At 41.6% G+C, this 18,546-nt stretch overlaps 2 protein-coding genes across 3 annotated transcripts in view; one reads left to right on the top strand and one right to left on the bottom strand.

Annotated features, from left to right (window-relative positions):
• Positions 1-12,399, top strand: part of LOC106805552 (angiotensin-converting enzyme-like) — a 23,271-nt gene extending 10,872 nt beyond the window's left edge. The window contains exons 2-13 of one of the 2 annotated variants that reach the window (XM_014807194.1): positions 2,936-3,075; positions 4,503-4,655; positions 5,205-5,329; positions 5,816-5,931; positions 6,384-6,575; positions 7,696-7,810; positions 8,023-8,181; positions 8,369-8,598; positions 10,535-10,679; positions 11,330-11,428; positions 11,588-11,710; positions 12,218-12,399. In XM_014807194.1, coding sequence (XP_014662680.1) covers positions 5,316-5,329; positions 5,816-5,931; positions 6,384-6,575; positions 7,696-7,810; positions 8,023-8,181; positions 8,369-8,598; positions 10,535-10,679; positions 11,330-11,428; positions 11,588-11,710; positions 12,218-12,380 — 1,356 coding nt within the window. In that variant the 5' untranslated portion in view covers positions 2,936-3,075; positions 4,503-4,655; positions 5,205-5,315 and the 3' untranslated portion in view covers positions 12,381-12,399. Of the gene's footprint in view, positions 1-2,935; positions 3,076-4,502; positions 4,656-5,204; positions 5,330-5,815; positions 5,932-6,383; positions 6,576-7,695; positions 7,811-8,022; positions 8,182-8,368; positions 8,599-10,534; positions 10,680-11,329; positions 11,429-11,587; positions 11,711-12,200 lie in introns of both variants that reach the window. The other variant, XM_014807195.1, reaches the window with a different exon arrangement.
• Positions 12,400-13,087: 688 nt separating this feature from the next.
• LOC106805548 (COMM domain-containing protein 9-like) lies at positions 13,088-17,299 on the bottom strand. Its single transcript, XM_014807187.1, has 6 exons — positions 17,218-17,299; positions 15,289-15,420; positions 15,090-15,174; positions 14,788-14,877; positions 14,467-14,570; positions 13,088-14,247 (listed from the first exon to the last, which is right to left on the bottom strand). Exons 1-6 carry the CDS (start codon positions 17,272-17,274, stop codon positions 14,107-14,109), a joined length of 609 nt encoding a protein of 202 aa, XP_014662673.1. The 5' UTR covers positions 17,275-17,299; the 3' UTR covers positions 13,088-14,106.
• Between the last annotated feature and the right edge of the window lie 1,247 nt (positions 17,300-18,546).

The raw sequence follows: 18,546 nt of genomic DNA, 5'->3' as shown, positions 1-18,546 counted from the left end.
CGAGGTTGTTGTTGAGGCGTGCCATGATATATGCCTATTCTCATTATGTATACATATAATATAATTATTTAATATATAATATAATATATATATATATATAATATAAATTAATGAATTAATATATTTAGATATTATATATATAATATAAATATAATGTAATATAATATAATATAATATAATCATTAATTATATACATATAATAATATTATATAATATATAATATAAATTAATTTAATATAATAATAATATAATATATATAATATAATAAATATAAATATGTAATATAATATGAGTATAATAATGTTAATATAATATAAATAATATAATTAATATAATATACTTAATAATATAATCTATAAATAATGTAATATAATATAATAATATATAATTTAATATTAATATAATATAATTATAATATAATATATATAATTAAATAATGTAATATAAATATGATATAATAATTATAATATAATATAAATAATATAACATAATAATATTACTATAATATATTATAAATAGCGGCAGATTGGCCCGAGGAAATGCTTGGCGGGGAATTACGCGAACATGATCCGTCTGCGCACCCGCTGCTATCCGCCCTTCGGCTCGTTTCTCATTCCGCTTTCAGTCGGTCCGGCTTTCCCCGCGCGCAGATGAAGTGTTTACCGATTTCACAACAGAAATTTTCCTGTACTTAGTGTCGCGTTCGGATGTGGACGTCACGGCGCTCGCGGAAACGGCTGTTTGATCTGTATTATGAAATGGCCGCAATTAGCACAGGAAGATTCTGATAGTCCAAGGTACCTAAGCTCAATAATCGCTACAGGACGGTTGAGCACGCTGTGTTTATTCAGTTAATGCTAAGATTATACTATATATATATATATATATATATATATATATATATATAAAATTATATTTTATTGTATTCTGTTGCAAAGATTCAGCGACGAAATCGCTTCGGTTAACTTAGCAAAGCAAATCATGGTCGTTATCTAAACGCGCAAAATTCTACACAAACAGTTTGGCTGCTACAGCGTTTTGTGGATATGTGAAATCGGAAATACGCACAATTTTGCGACGGGCTATGATAATCTTGAATTTATTAGGCCTCGCGCTGCGATCAGCAAATAACGATAGACATTTTGTGTGCGTTGGGCTAGGTGTAATTCAACGATTGCGCCATCGATTCTATATGAACAGTTTGATAGCATGCCATGGCGATCAATGAACGACTTTTTATTCCGTGTTGTCAGAAGAGCAGTTACCATCTAAATTCATATATTCAACCATGAGGCTCGACATTTAAAACACTTGGCAAATACACACACACACACCACACACACACACACACACACACACACACACAACACACCACACACACACACACACAATACACACGAGCGCGCGCCACACGACACACAGCACGCACGCACAGACTCAACCACACACACACACGCGCCACAGCGCTGCGCAGCCGCACGCACGACCACAACTCGCAGGCACGCACGCACGCACGCACGCACGCACGCGCGCACACACACACACCACACACACACGCACACACACACTCGCACGCACGCACGCACGCACGCACGCAACGCGCGCGCACACACACACACACACACACACGTACACACATACACACGTGTGATGATTCATTATACATGCATTATGCAGGACAGACGGATAATGAAGAAAGTCGCGTACTATTCCCAATCGCTTCTTCTGTCGCTATATCTATTTATCTATCTATCTATCTACTTCCCTTGGTCTCGCTCCCTCTTTCTCTCTCTCCCTCTCCTTCTCTCTCTATCTCTCTCTCTCCCCCCCTCTCTCTTCCTCTCTCTCTCTCTCTCTCTCTCTCTTTCTTTCTCGCTCTCTCTCTCTCGCTCTCACTCTCTCCCTCTCTTTCTCTCGCTATCTCTATCTCTCTCTTTCTCTCTCTCTCTCTCTCTCTTTCTCTCTCTCTCTCTCTGTCTCTCGCTCGCTCAATATCTATATCAATATGTCAGCCAGTCAAACAGTCAGGCTTACGTTTATGCATCAGCCACGTATATCTAGCAATGCACTTAAATCAGCACAAATCCTCGCGAACCTGTGGCAAAGATTTCGACGCAAACCAAGTGATACAAAGTGTACGCGGATCCGTGTGGTGACTGTTACCATCGTGCGGTCTATGTCAGACAACGCTTGCACCGTAGTTACGCGTATGCCGCCCCCCCCCAAACGTATTCATTCTCCTCTCTATGTTGTAAAAAAAAACGTCCAAATCTACAGCGAAATTCATTCATACGCCACGCCTCATAGTTGTAAATAATAAAATTCCGAAACAGTTCCGTGGCATATCCATTCACATTTTCGTCGTAATTTCCACGCAACGGTGCGTTTTGTGCTCGGTAAAAAATGAAGCAACGTAGACAACGAGATTGTCTCTCTTGATGGCCCGTTATTGTTGCTGTATTTGTTTCTCTCTGCGCGTATATATGCGGTTTCTCCTGATGGCCCGTTACTGTTCTTGTATTTGTTTCTCTCTGCGCGTATATATGCGGTCTCTCCTGATGGCCCGTTACTGTTGTTGTAGTTGTTTCTGTCTGCGCATATATATGCGGTTTCTACGGATGGCCCGTTACTGTTGTTGTAGTTGTTTCTGTCTGCGCATATATATGCGGTTTCTACGGATGGTCCGTTACTGTTGCTGTATTTGTTTCTCTCTGCGCGTATATATGCAGTTTCTCCTGATGGCCCGTTACTGTTGTTGTAGTTGTTTCTGTCTGCGCATATATATGCGGTTTCTACGGATGGCCCGTTACTGTTGTTGTAGTTGTTTCTGTATTTGTGTATAGATGCGGGTTTTCCTGATGGCCCGTTGCAGTTGTAGTTGTTTCTGTCTACGTGTATAGATACGGCTTTTACTGATGGCCCGCTGTTGTTGTAGTTGTTTCGGTCGGCGTGCACAGATGCGGTCCCGCCTGGTGGCGCTGCTGGGCGTAATGGCGATGGTCACGTGTCAGCGCCAACCAGCCAACGCCGGTGCGGGCACGACGAGCGATCGTCACGCCACGGTGTCGACACCCGGTAAGTAAACAAACGTTCACCGTTGCGACCCGAAAGAATCGTTAATACGAGTACGCTGATAAAAGTTTTCCTTCTGCGCTCTCTCTTTCTCTCTCTCTACGCTCTCTCTTCTCTCTCTCTCTCTCTCTCTTCTCTCTCTCTCTCTCTCTGTCTCTCTCTCTCTAAAAATTACTACTCTAACCCTCTCACTCATCTCTCTCTGTCCTCATAACTCGTCTCTCTCGTCTCTCTCTCTCTCATCTCTCTCTCTCTCTCTCATCTCTCATCCTCTCATACTCGCTCAAAATCATCTCTAACTCTCTCTCTCTCCTCATACACGAACTACTTTTAAATAATCAGAAAAATATATGACAAATATGCTAACGGTATTCATTCATCCCTCTTTTCCTCTGTCGCAGTCTCTCCTCTCTATGCTCTCTCTCTCTCATCGTGTGCTCCTCTCACTTCTCTACAAATTTCTCAATCGCTGTAAGACTAACCTATACAATCTCTTCTTCTCTCTCTCTACTAACACATCGCAATGTGGCTACACCTTAATATATAAAAATCATCTTTATTTCTCTCTCTCACTTCGGCTGTGTCACCTGCTCCCTCTCTCTCTCTCTCTCTCTCTCTCACTCTCTGCCGTTCTCTCTCTCTCTCTCTCTTCTCTCTCTCGCTCGTTCTCTCCCCCCCACCCTCTCTCTCTCTCTATATATATATATATAATATATATATATATGAGCGGATGAAGGCGAGCGTTGGACGCCTTAACGCTTTAATTGCTGTCGCCCTCGTTGCTGGCTAACTGACATGACGAGACGGATTCACAGAATTTATCGGCGAATTATAGCGAGCTAGTAAATACTGCCGCGCGGCTTAAATGAAAAACATTAGACTGTCCGCGAAATAAATTGTCGAATAGCCTCAATTTACCCCCACGCTGCGCTCTCGTATGGTTTTTGTGCTCGTGTATCGAAGCTGTATATTTCATCGGTTACGTGTTGAAAAAAACTGTAACTATAATCGTTAGAGTTGTGCTTCAGCTTGATTTTGTTAGCTTAGAAAATCTTATGTTTGAGTGTTAAATTGAGCGTCTTATATTAACAGATACTTACGACGAGATTACGACAATCGAATGGCTCACAGCCTTCAACGTCCAAGTGCAGTTTCATTGGAATATAAAGGAAATCGCCGAATGGAATTATCTCACAAATATGACGGATGAAAACAGCCGAAAGTACGCAGCAGCAGTGATCATTACGCTGCTATCTTCTATATATTCGCTTATATATATATATATATATATATATATATATATATATATGCGATATTTCCCTAACAGGTTTTGGAAATTTCACCGAGAAATAAACACCTGCCCCACCAAAAGTACCCGCCTACCTATACGACAGGTGTTGCTTGTAACTTGTCGCCTCTCTTCCCTGTAGATACCAACAGGTGACACTTGACTTCAATAAATGGTACGTGAAGAAGAAGCTGGAAGCGATGCAGATAGATGGAAGACGACTGTCGTTTGACACGGCCTGGATGTTACACTTCGTGACGCGGGGACCTGTGATTGACGATGGAGATGCTGCTAGGTGTGCTACACTCACTCACATGCACGTACTTATTGTATCGATTTCTACGTCTAACTATTATAACTATTACAACTACGTATAACGCCTTATTGTAGACTGCTACGTGTGTAAATCTACTTCTGGACGTTGTGTTCTGTAGTTTTTGTTCTGTTTCGCTAAGTTATTTTTGATTTCGTGAGTTATAACACTCGTGAATATTTTTTATAGAAGGCAGGTATATATATATATATATATTCATATCATATATATATATATATGGGGCTGTGTGCATGCGTGTACGTGCGTGGCCGGCGTGTGTGCATGCGTGTGTGCATGTGGCGTGTGTGCATGCGTGTGTACATGCTGCGTGTGTGTGTGTGGTGTGCGTGTGTGCATGCGTGTGTGTGCGTGCGTGCGGGTACAGCTGATGTGTTTGAAGAGCAGGTAATGTTACATTAAACTAAGGTTGTAGTCGCCGCGCTTAGTTCCAAGAATGTCTCACATGTACATGCGCTGCGTTTCGTCACGCGATCGCTGTTTGTTTACGACGACTTTTTCGCGTTTTCGCAGAGAGATAACTTCTATTAAGGGCGGATTGTGGAGACACTGTTACGGACGACAAAGGTCTGTCTGGAAAAAGAAACGTCTGCCTCGGTGTTGGAACCAAACCTTACGGACATTATGCAGAACTCCAGGTAATAACCATGCCCACAGAGATCACAGAGATATCTTACAAAATATTCACGCTTTTACACTGTTAATGCATGCGGGAACCTTCGCGCTAACAACACAACCCGTTAAATATTAAGACATCGCTGTGATCTCCAAGACGGCGCACCAAACACTACCCATCAATCATTACTACAACTGTTACAGTTACCTACAATCTACATGTATTTAAGCCAGAAATGTGTGCAAATCTCTCGTTTGCAACATTTCTCCGATAACTTTCGCTCGCATCATGCCTGCAGTCAGAATTCGCATATAGATAACTAAATAATAATAATAATAATAATAATAATAATAATAATAATAATATTATTATTATTAATAATATTAATAATAATAATATTAATAATAATAATAATGATGAAGATGATAATTAATAATAATAAGATATAATAATAGTTATAATCATCGTAATTGTGTATTATCATGGTATTATATAATGCGATATTTAGGAACTATGACGAACTGCTGGATGTATGGCTGCGATGGAGGGACGCCGTGGGTCCGCAGATGCGACGCTCCTACGCTCGCCTCGTCTCTTTACTCAACCACGTCGCTAGAAGCAGCGGTATTGCACAACAAACCCGGCGAGCAAATACTAATCGATAGCTTACACTTTTACCGAGTCCGTCACCAATCGAACTGAACTGTCGCTGAGGGAGTGAGATGAGCATAATATTATATCGCAGTGCGCGTTGGAGCACATGCGCTGACAGAGGAATACTCAGGCTGTCAAAAAGCACACATATACGCGTAGACGCGCATATAGCGCATACGCGTCCATAAAAGCATATCATATTTCATAGCAAACATGTTTTATTCAAGGTTATAGAATTCTTCGCGAAATATTCGTTACATCGTTGATGATTTAAATGCTTTATAAGTAGTTATTACGCATGTGACAGAAGATTGTCTATAACTAGTGACAAGACAATCAAAGAAGAAGAATAAAATTCGAATGTCGCCAATTCACAACGCGTCCGTGGCTTAACGTTAATCGTGGTTTCCTTTGTTTCACAGGCTACAGTGATCAAGCCGAGGTGTGGAAGGAACTGTTTGACATACCAGACCTCAGGTCTTATGTTGAGCAGAAATGGCAGCGCCTGAGGCCTCTCTATCTGCAACTACACGCATATGCGCGCAGCAAACTCCGCCACTTATACGGGAAAAATAAAGTTTCCGAAAAAGGCCCTATTCCGGCACATATTCTAGGTAGTGAAGTCCTATTTTTATTTACTGATTGATCGATCAATCAACCAATCGAACGATCGATCAATCGGTCGATCGACTTTTGGATTATTAAATGAATGAATCATTCCATCATATATATTTTCATACACGCGCAAAGTTAGTTGAAGTTACCTAACAGAGTTGTTTTATAAATTATAAACTTGTTAGTGACGTCATATATATACATAATATCTGAGGTATCACCTTTACTGCAGTCCACATACTAGGCCATATAGAATAGAATATCTGGCAGCGCGTACGACTAGCACCATCTTTACTCTAACAACTGCTGTTTCAGATCGTCGCCCGCATGTATTCAATCACCATGTTGAAGCTAACGCTGTTGCATCACAGGGGAGTTTCTCAACCCTTTCATCACTTAGTTAACGTCAGGGACTAATAATACTTGCACGATGTTGATTTCACGACGCGTCTCTGCGGACGGCAGAAACGTCGGCAGTCAAACAACACATGCTAGCCTGATAGCTGCTTGCTATAGACGCGCTCGCAACGCGAACTCGATCGCTCCTGCTTACTCAGAGATATCGTTATTAACAAGGGTTCATAATGACCAATTTGTCATTATTAACCCCTGTTATTAGTGACACCCGCTCATCACAACTGCTTCTCCGCTCACCCGCACCCGTACTGACACCGTATGTCACTATATATCACGTTGATAGTATCATGGTGGGCACTCAGCGTGCTGAGGACGGGGAAAGTACAGAGCAGCTCACAATATTGGGGAAGCCGGTGCTGGGATTAATAGGTTCTATCACAGGATGAGCTTGAGATGGGATATCTCACCCGAGTTATAGATATCCCGTCTCATACGAGCGTAGCGAGTACCAAGTACCAAGTACCAAGTACCAAGCTGAATGTTGTTGTATTATATTTATTAATTTATTATTTATTATATAGGACTTACTATTTTAGTTTACGACGTTTTATTTGCTCCTCAAACCAGGGGCAGGTTCTTCCTTGCTCTATCCCCCCATCCATCCACCCTACCCCTACCTCTTCGTCCCCAGAGACCCTACCCCCGTGCAGGTACTTTAATTAACTGACAGCAGTAATTAAGAGGTCGCTCCTATGTTAACAGGCAACATGTGGGCGCAGGATTGGTCGTCGTTGTACAGCCTGCTGGCACCGTACCCCGGGGTTGAGCTACCTGACATCAGTAGCGAGCTGCAGGGACAGGAATACACGGCTGACAGGTGAGAGAAACCCCAGCTCGTTTAACTCTACTTTGTAAATCAGTAACTAGAGAAAATGACGCATAATAATCTAACTAAGGAGTGGATTTTAAAAGTATCAAAATTAGACATTCGCAGAATGGACGGAACATGTAATATGCACGGCATAAATGAGCCTGTAGTTCCCTATGAATCGAAATATGCGTCTCTGACATGCCGCTAACGTCTTACAGGATATTTCATACGGCTGAAGATTTCTACACGTCCATTGGGCTGGAGCCTATGACCAAAACCTTCTGGAAGAGGTCCATGCTGCAAAAACCCGCGGGCCGTGACGTCATGTGTCATGGGTCAGCTTTCAACATGCACGACTGGCGAGGCGAGGACTTTAGGTGGGTAGGAATATCTGTCAGCACTCGGCATTGATGACATCAAGCAAATGAAAAACATAAAGGGCTTGTCGCGCGACGCTTTCACGAGATTTTCAAAAGAATATTGTAATCGTAGTTTGATAAATACCTTTCGCGTTGAGTTGACAAACCAACTACCAAATTCGTACAAATTAATAACGGCATTTAGGATCAAGATGTGCACGGAGATTGATTCTTCGCATTTCTCGACCGCCCATCACGAGATGGGGCACATCGAGTACTACATGATGTACGGCGACCAGCCCGACCTCTACCAGGAAGGTGCGAACCCAGCTTTCCACGAAGCCGTGGGAGATACGATCCTTCTGTCAGTAAGCACTCCGCAACACCAGAGCATCATCGGGCTTGCCGCACCATCGTCGCACGCTGACAACTACGGTAGGACGCTATATACTAGCTTACAACCAATGATCACAGCCAGATCAATAAAGTTTATTCTACTTTTATTCTTTATGGCTACTGTGAGTCTAAAATAAAATTATTCTTACATTTGGAAGAAACTAGTCCCTTGCAGAGCAATATTCGTACAATGAGTTGTGTTAGGCTTATTGCGATATGCCTGATAGACATGATTCAAACACTATTCAAGTCTCAGAAACTAATACCCCCGTCAGACTGGACGGCGACCATCCGCGACCGTACGGCGACCAGAAAATGTACAAGGTCGCCGGCAAACGTGAACACAACGCGAGAAAAAGTCCCAGCAAATTACAAACTTGAAAAAAAACCGCGCTCTTATCGCGACCTATGCAATCATACCGCGTTCTCACGGCGCGCCCGCCACGACTTCTCCGCGCTTATGGCGTTTCTATTGAGATCTATGTGCTTGGCAACGGCGATCACTGGCGTTCCCGCGGCGCCCTCACCACGCTCATGGGGTTCTTACCACGCGTCTTCTACGTGTATCGCGACTGCACGGCGACCTCACGGCGTTTCTACCACGTTCTCACGGCGACTATATAAGCTGGTCAGATTTTCGGAAATTTCAACTGTATAGTTGTGCGTTTGCTGAGTAGAAACACGATGCCGAAGAAACAAGCTACCAGAGGCCGAGGCCGTGGCCGTGGCCGAGACAGATCGGCATGAAACAGATCGGCAGATCGGATGAGACAGATCCATGAAGTCGCCGTTGCAAATGTTACCATTTTCGCAGCGTCTTTCCCACGCGTGTACTGCGCGTGTACTACGTTCATGGAGATGTTACGACGCTTGTCTCACGACCTTCGCGACCCCACCGCGTTCTCACCGTGTTCCAGGTCAGATCGCCGAACCTTGGCGTTTGTTTTGAACATGCTCAAAACAAACGCCGTGACTCGGCGATCATTGGCGACCATGGCGACCACAGCACGATGTCTGGCGTTTCCACCACGCTTATACCACGCTTATGGCGACCTTAGCGCGCTCTGGGCCCATTTTCCGCCGTAGCAGCGCAGTAAGGACGCCACCCCGGTCTGACGGGGGTATAAGCAGAAATGGTGATATTTAGTGGAATATTATTCTCTTTACCATGAGTCTGATGGCAACTTTTAAATTTCAATTAAATCCACACATTCTAAAATCGTTCTCTTCTGCAATCAGGCCTCCGTCGAGATTATTTACGTAATTTAGCCAATATCGACTGAATAACCAAATACACTCCATAAAAAAAATCATCAGTGTTTTCCGAATTCGTGAGACTGAAGGTTATGCAGAACAAAATGTATAGAAGGTTTATGTTTACTCACCTATATGTGGAACGTAGAAAGACGTTGCATTGCTCGTCAGATACACAACTGACCTGGTACTGAAGTCGCTGTCAGGTTATAGTGAGCCAGTTGCCCAGCGCGCACGTTCTGTATTTCACAGGTGAAGTGAAATCTTGTATTGTGCAAACAGTAAAAACAGTGCAATCAAAACAGGATCCGGCAGTCACCTATATTTATATACAATGAAATAATTTGTTCATCTAGCACGCGTGATCCAGCTGCGTGCAATGTACTATATTCATTCGTTTGAAGTTAATCTAGTCATATAATTTTCTCGATGAAGTTGTCATATGCGAACGGCTATAATGATAGGCGTATATTAACAACCAGTTTTCTTATATATATGACTTATACGAGTGTTAGTAACAAAACATGATAACGGTGATATTCATAGTTAGCATTGCGACGTTAGGCGGCTCCATTTGCGTCCTGAACAATTAATTAATAACAATAATAACAATAATTAGTCTTGATACCTGCGATCTGGTTCAATCGTGGAGCTACGCGGTTGTACGTAGGCAAAAAAATGGCCTAGAAATAACTTCGATGTGGTTCTCTGCGTATGCCAGAGTTTCAGATAAACTACTTGATGAAAATGGCGCTGCGAACAGTTGCCTTTCTTCCATTCGGGTTGCTAGTGGACCTGTGGCGTTGGGACGTGTTCGAGGGTGTTGTTACTGAGGAGGAGTGGAACGAGCACTGGTGGAACCTGAGGTATACGCTACCCAGCATTGCTGCAAACCTACGCAACCTGCGCTTTACTGAACATCAGCTGCTGCTCAATGTTATTACCAAGTGGGGGGAAGCCGTATTGGAATTATCTCCCTTCCTCTTTAGTTAGTTGCAAGCTTGAGGCTTTTTCTACTGCGATCCGCAGTGTTGATCTGTCTATTTGTTCAACTTTGTCTTTTCCCGTCTTCGATATAGTCCCTTGGACTTTGAAGACTAATATTTATGAAGTTACGAGGTAAATCGAGGCAACTACCGGAAGCTGATTCTGGTGCCTGAAGCCATGCTAATTACGCACGCCCGGTGTAAACGCTCTTATATGCGCTGCTGCTGCCGTACCACTAAGAATCCTAATGTTTTAATCAGAAAGTCGTGTGACCTGGCTTGAAATTTGCAACGCCTTACTACTACAGCCTGGTGAAAACGTCTGTTCTCTTCTGGGTGAAATGGATCTCTTTCGCTATCACTATCTCTATTTCGACCTTTATATATATCTCTATTTCTATCTTTCCTTCTCTTTTTCGCTTGCTCGTTTGCTGTCTGACACTCCTAATACGCACATACTAACTTGTTGCTGAGTATTGTGTAATAAGTGCGATGCGTAGTTGGTGATACTTTGCCTTCTTGTACGTTAGAGAGCAGTACCAGGGAGTGCGACCGCCCACAGCTAGGCACAGCACCGACTTTGATCCAGGCTCCAAGTACCATATACCACTGAATAGCAAATACATCAGGTACTCATAAACTAACGTTGAGATGTAAATGATGATTTTTAACATCGCTATGCACCCGTGCAATGAGTGTGCGACGGCTGCTATCTGATATAGTACGAAGGTATATTGTATAGGAAGAAACCATCGTGATTAATTTTCTATTCACATTTTATTTTTCAGCTATTTCTTGAGCTACCAGCTGCAGTTTCAGTTTCACAAGGCGTTGTGCGCGGCGGCTGGCCATCAGGGGCCTCTGCATACGTGTGACATATACAACTCGCGGGCCTCTGGTGACACTATGAGGTATGCATTCTAAATACTAGCACGTTGCCGTTAGACAGTCATCGGGACTAGAAGCAAGTGCTCTTCCGTAAAATTAACCACGACGCTCCGCGTGCACGTTCAAGACACTCGGTTGTTCAGTTAAAGGGATACAAGTTTTAAAACGTTTAAAAAATATTTCTAATGAATATTGAATAATGGAATTTTTTTTATGTAACGTCTTTTAAACCTATTTTAACTGAAAATATGCAAGGAACCTGGGGGTCATGTATCCCTTTAATATCGCGGTGCACGCTCATGAATAAGCTATACCCGGTTTCAAGTCGAAGTAAACTATAGTTCCCCGAATTCGATTTGCTTCAATCACTTCTTACAAAGTACTACAAATAAATCGAACAGTTTCATGCGGTAATCGCGCTTAGCTTTACAGCGTAATCGTGGCGTTAGCCGCTTGCCAGTTAAATCAGCGCGTATTTCCTACGACAGTAGTAAAACTCAGGTTTACTGCTAGTTTTCTTGCGTTTGTAGGCGTGGGCTGCGACTCGGCTGCAGTCGACCGTGGCCGGACGTCTTAGAGCTAATGACAGGAGACCGGGATATGAGTCCGGATGCTCTGTTGGAGTACTACCAGCCGCTGATGCAGTGGCTACAGGAACACAACGCGCAACAAGATATTCACGTCGGATGGTAGAGAAACCAATGAACAGCAATCAGCGCCTATATATATATATATATATATATATATATATTACGGTGCGTATGTTATGAAACCACAATATCCGCATAAGACGCTCCTGTTTCTGATAGGTTTAGTGACATTTGTTTCTGAAGCCCTCGGTGTGACACTCGATGTACATGGCCTGTGATACAGGCCAAGCACGGGTAGGTGGGTGCTCAGATTTGCATATTTAGCCAGTTCTGTTCTAATAGTCATATTTATCATTACGCTGCTCATATCAATAAAAAAACGTGCGCATCTCTTCTAGGGCTCTCATTGTCACAAAGATTCATTAAACGCTTGGTTAATGAATGTAAAAAATGTGTTCATAATTACATGCGCTCGGCGTTTGAAAATACAGTGATATATAATAAATTACAAGCTGAAGTTGTGAAATGAACGTTTGTGTTCTACTTCTTTCGCTACGAAGCCCCTCCCCCAACATATGAATATATTGCAATGCAATGTAGTACATATACCCACAAATTTAATACAGTGCAAGACAGTATTTCATTATTTGACCATCATTACCTGGTTTTGCCTGTAGTATATATAATATATATATAGTATATTATGCTTGTAGTAATTGAGTGTTCCATCAAATATGTTTCAGGGTGGCTGCACAAAAATACATGTGTGATCATTCAACTTATTTGTCAGCAAGTAAACGTACATTATCATTAAGATTTACATTCGTTTAATTCAAAAGATCATATACTTGTACGCAATTTATTACACAGAATTTCACACACTTATAATTTTTGTCAATTTCTAACAATAATACATTAATAATAAAAACAAAAAGTACACTATACTTATATTCTATATTCGATTATCATATCGATTATTTGTAAACAGAATGTAGTAACGGGGTAGTAACTGCTGCCAAGAATGGCTTTATAGAGAATATACCCAATCTGTAACTGTGAAAAACTGTATTTAAACAGTTGTTACAATCAGTTAGCATCCCCACAAGTAGCAGCTGTGTCAAGTTCTTATAACTAACGATTTGAGATGGCCGATCTTGTTCAATAATAAAGATTCATGCTCCCAGTCGGTGTACAACAAATGTGCTCGTAATAAAAGTTACCTTGACCTGTTGCAATAATACCTAGATACTTCAAATAAACCATACATAGACTGCTAGAGCCATTATGTACATATTAGATGCAAACAATATGCAAAAATAATCCATAACAATCATTCTTTTGACCTTTCACATGTGAAAGATATTTTACAAGCTTCAAGGACAAGTAGCCCCCAGAAACTCACCCCCACTAAGGGCAACAACCCTGGGACAATTACCACTAATAATTTATTTACAAGATTACTGCATAGAATTAATTCCTTGAAAAAGAGTTAATCGGTTTGAGTGAAGAGGTGATTGTCGGGAATATTGTCTGGGGGTTAAATCCCATGGGAATGTTTTCCCATGGGATAACTTCTCAGAGGTACTGTTAGAGGGTAATTTTCCAGGGAATACTAAGTCTTGTCCTGATACTATTTCATGATACAAATCAATTTATTTCAAAACTAGACTTCTCTAATAGGCAATGCAATCTAGAAGCGATTATGAAACCATACTCATTCATTAATTCACTCAAATTTCCTCCAAAAATAATGGTTGTAGAAAATCAGCAGCAATTGATGGAACCAAAATGATTAACATGAAATAATGCAATTTTGTGCGTCATTTTATTCACTTTCTAGATACAGAAGAGAGTTGGTCACATATTTTTCCAAGACCATCCAGCATTGTGTCAAGCGTTCCCTTTGACAGTTCCACACTGTGAAAGGAAGTCACAGGAGCTGTACTGCTCTGATCCAGATTGTCCTGCACCTGCAATTATGGCAGCACCCATAAAAATATGACTGACACACTGCAATGCTAGGTACAAGTCAATCAAATCAGTTATTTCCAATATAAAACATACTATTACAGTTACTTATAATTACTAAGCTGGAATTACTCTTTTACTCTATTCAGAGAACATGAATTCCTGACTCAAATCTAATTAACATGGTATCACACAGTCTATCTATTCTACTAGGATTATACCTGAAGCTGAAGCAGGCATGTTGGAACTGACATTCTCGACACAGTCTCTGACGCCATCTTCAGGTCAACCCGCCAATCAAAATCTACCAGCTTCGGCATTGTGACTGAAATGAGAAAGTTCCTGCTTTAAAACAATAATCATATATATTGCAGATGAATTTTCTGTGTTCATCAAAAAATACTGTAAATACAGGTTATTATGAATCAATTTTAATCAAAAATAAATCACAATTACATTTCAAATAGAGAAAAATGCTATATGTTGAATTATGTTCTGATCCTAATTACATGAATATGAATTTAATGTTTAAATATACTTACTTTCACTGTTTATAATATAGTTTCGCCATGATTCTGAACGCTCTGTGATTATTTTTGATAAAAGATCTTTCAGGTTTTTATGAAAACTCTCTGAAAACAGAAAAATTAATTTAATTAAGAATCCAAACTCCATTTTCTAAACTACTTCTTTCTTATACATTATAAAAATAAAAATATAGAACTCTTAAACTTACAACATAGTACACAGATAATGAGATATAATATGTTTCAATCATGTGAGAGCTGGAAGACATTTGGAAATATCAGAGTAAAAAATTAAATGCAACAGAAGCTAGAAATACCTGGAAATATTGCCTGGGCAGATGGCAGGTCAGAGCAACCCTCGTAAATTGCCTTCTTTACTAGTTTCGCTAATGAATTCATCAACTGTATAAAAGATACACATGTTAACATCTGAAGCCGTACAACATAGTCCTATTTCATATAGAATTATGTACATTATTGGAAACAGGTGGTGGTAGTTTGCTGATAGTTATATACCTGTTGTGCTTCCGAGTCAGTGATGTCTAGTTTAGTAGACACATTGCCTGTTACTGTGGGCGGAACTGGGTGCGTATCTCTGTGCGTATAGGCAGCATCACAAAGCTGTAGGACAACCTCCTTAGATGGAGCCTGGAGGTATAGCGAGTTATTAATGTCTATTAATGTATCGGATGCACATTAAAGCGATACTATAGGAGGTGTACAACAGTAAGCTTCTGCAATTGTTCACCGTTGCACTATTTCGTTTCTAGAAAATGCCGTTTTTGGCATTTTTTTTCGCTGAAATTCGGCACTAGATTGCAATAATTTGCATCATGCACGCAAGTTAGATGCCTCGTGGACGTCTAGAAAGCATTAGAAGTAAAATTGGTCTTGTTGTGTAATTGTGCCATTCCAGCTAGTGGCGTAGCCATGGTCGCCGGTCGGCCATTTTTGTGTATGAAATGTAGTCAGACAACTTTGTAGAAATTCGCATCATAGAGCTGGCAAAAGTTTCGAGCGGAGCATAGAGCATGAAATTGTAGTTATTTAACATGAATAAAGTGTATGTTGTGTAAGCGAAGTAACAGTGCGAGTATTTTTAATTAATATCTGTTCGATGCTTATTCAGGCCTGCTGCCTATGGACGCCATCTACTGTTGTTCACCACCTATAGTCTATACCAGGGTTCTCCAAGAGCACTTATAGCCTGGCGGCCCGCCAGGCTATCGTCGAGCCCCGCCATCCTAAAATGCACCCGCCACTCTAAATATCATAGCCGCCGTGCTAAATATCATAGCCCCCGGACCCCCCTAGCACGCAAACCGCCTTCAGCGATTTGCAACTACGACCGTAAAGGCAGCACCCGCCATACTATAATGAAAAAGCTCGGAGAACCCTGTATACCCTAGAATTTTACAGTATTATGAGCAGGGGCGAGGCTACCATAACGCAGACACACAGTTGTGTACACATCATTTCACCAAACATTTCTTTTTATTGCAGAGAAAGAGAGAGAGAGAGAGAGAGAGGGGGGGGGGCGAGAGATAGAGATAGAGTCAGTCAGTCAGACTAAATTGTTTATAAACAAATAACACCCACACGGCGTGCCACTGTATTAGTTACATCATCGATTGAAATGTACATTCCGATTTTGCCGCGCAGCGTCCAAACTTTCTACATCTCTACACACAAGCTTACTACATCAGTGGCGGAATTAGGGGGGGGGGATTGGGTGGCTAGCTATATACCCCTATCTGTTGGACTAACAATACTTTTACATAGTCGCGTGGGTGTACAAAACGTCACCTGATGCATAGATTAAATTATATAATTGAGTGGCAAAGCAGGTTACAACTCTTTTGCAGCTTTTTCAGAATTCCAATAAAGAGTTTTGCTGTTGCCCTCATCCCAGCGGTGGTCAACCCTACACATTGAATAATGAACGCGACTTAAACACGCCGTGATGTGATGTGATGTGCAATGAGTGATGTGTGTGTTTGAGCACACACACACACACACGCACGCACGCACACAGAGAGAGAGAGAGAGAGAAAGAGGGAGAGAGAGTTTAAGACTGTGCGTTAGTTCAACATGTCTTGCTAATAAAACGAAAATTACTGTACATGATTAGTTATAGTGATCTTTAGTGATCACATCTTGTTGCTCATGAAGAGAATAGTTCTACTAAAAAGATAATTGTCGTAGTCAGAATGAAGGCTGTACATTTACTCAAAAGGGCCTCAAATACTATCTCCTGCGATCTACATTTCCACAATTTTCTGGGCCACCCGCCTGTGTGAGTACACATCCATTTCACCCTAGCTACGCTATATATACCGGTACCTACTAATTAATATTATTTATACCTAACTGCTATTTAACTTAGCTGCATAACGCTGATTAACCTTAATATATTTGAAAACGATATGTTGCGCTGCATCCTACTTTTAACAACAGCAAAAGCGTCTCAAACTCTGATTGTGTGGGCGCAGCCATCTTCATTCTAACGGCCCAACGGGTCGATCGCAGATCGCGTACTGAGAAATACACAGACTGGATGGTGGCGCCTCCCAGTGAATGAATTTATTTATTTATTTTGGTAATTAGCGATTAGAGAACAGACCACTATTAAATCCTCCATTGGATCCTCCATTGGAATTGAATTTCAGGAGCTGAAAAATAGTATTTCGACCGTTTTCGGCCGAGTGGCAATATTAAAGCTAGGTAGACATTAGCTCTAGTAACTATAGCCCGCGTACAGTTGCCGCAGGCGGAGCGGAGGGCTATAGTACTAGAGCTAGGTAGACATGTACTTCAGCTGTGCACCATTAGTTATGACATATGTTGTCCGGCGTTTTAAAAAAATATCGCAAATTTACTAATCGACACCACATTTGTGCCTGAAAAACAGTCGTGCAGTCGAACGGGGGCCATACATTGAAAGAATTCGTTTTATATTACCAGTAACCATCCACCCAGCATGTCATTGACACACACGATAGCCAGCCTAAATAATGCAACCACAAAACGTCGCGTCAGCTTTAGTGCACGAGCTGCGGGCACTCCGATTGGTCGGCCGATGACGCGTCTCATCATCTAACCCACTGATCTCTATAATATAATCGATTATATTATAGAGATCAGTGATCTAACCTAACAGCAGAAGGCAGAAAGGTGCGATATGATATGACTACTAGGCACTTTAATTTAATTAAATTTTTTTTTTAGGGTTAGGGTTAGGCAAACTCCACGACAGATGGCGCTCTCGCTCTGGCTCAATTCTACTGTGTGTATTATCCTGAGTGTGGGAAGGGGCACTGCATGCAGTTTGAGGGTTAGGGTTAGGGTTAGGGTTAGGGTTAGGGTTAGGGTTAGGTTTTTTTTTAAGTGCCTATAGTAGTCATATCCTAAGTGCCTAGTAGTCATATCATATCGCACCTATCTGCCGGGTGCAACCTAACAGGGTAATGAACCGGTAGTGATTTAATAGTGGTCACGTGTCATTAGTAGGTCTCAGGCAAAGATCGTATAGTGCCGGAGGCCTATACGATCTTTGGTCTCAGGGGAGAGATAGTGATCCGCTAGATGGCGCATTATTAGTATAAATAAGTTGTGGATATAAGGCGCGTTCACACGGACGTTTTTGGCCCGAGCCTAATTAGGCCCGTGCCAGATTTGGCTCGAGCCGAGCGTTCACACGGACGTTTTTGGCCCGAGCCTAATTAGGCCCGTGCCAGATTTGGCTCGAGCCGAGCGTTCACACGGACGTTTTTG

Source organism: Priapulus caudatus, unplaced genomic scaffold (assembly GCF_000485595.1).
Source record: "Priapulus caudatus unplaced genomic scaffold, Priapulus_caudatus-5.0.1 Scaffold117, whole genome shotgun sequence".
Taxonomy (NCBI): domain Eukaryota; kingdom Metazoa; phylum Priapulida; class Priapulimorpha; order Priapulimorphida; family Priapulidae; genus Priapulus; species Priapulus caudatus.
Note: the sequence above shows the minus strand (reverse complement) of the source record. Positions and strands in the feature narration are given on the sequence as shown.

What these genes read in the sequence shown, in the direction of transcription:
- LOC106805548 (XM_014807187.1), bottom strand. Translation starts at nt 17,274, where the DNA reads ATGAAGATGGCTGCGCCCACACAATCAGAGTTTGAGACGCTTTTGCTG. An exon ending in CGCTTTTGCTGTTGTTAAAA is followed by an intron (nt 15,421 to 17,217) that starts GTAGGATGCAGC and finishes CTATACCTCCAG; the next exon opens with GCTCCATCTAAGGAGGTTGT. An exon ending in CTATATTATAAACAGTGAAA is followed by an intron (nt 14,571 to 14,787) that starts GTAAGTATATTT and finishes TTCTCATTTCAG; the next exon opens with TCACAATGCCGAAGCTGGTA.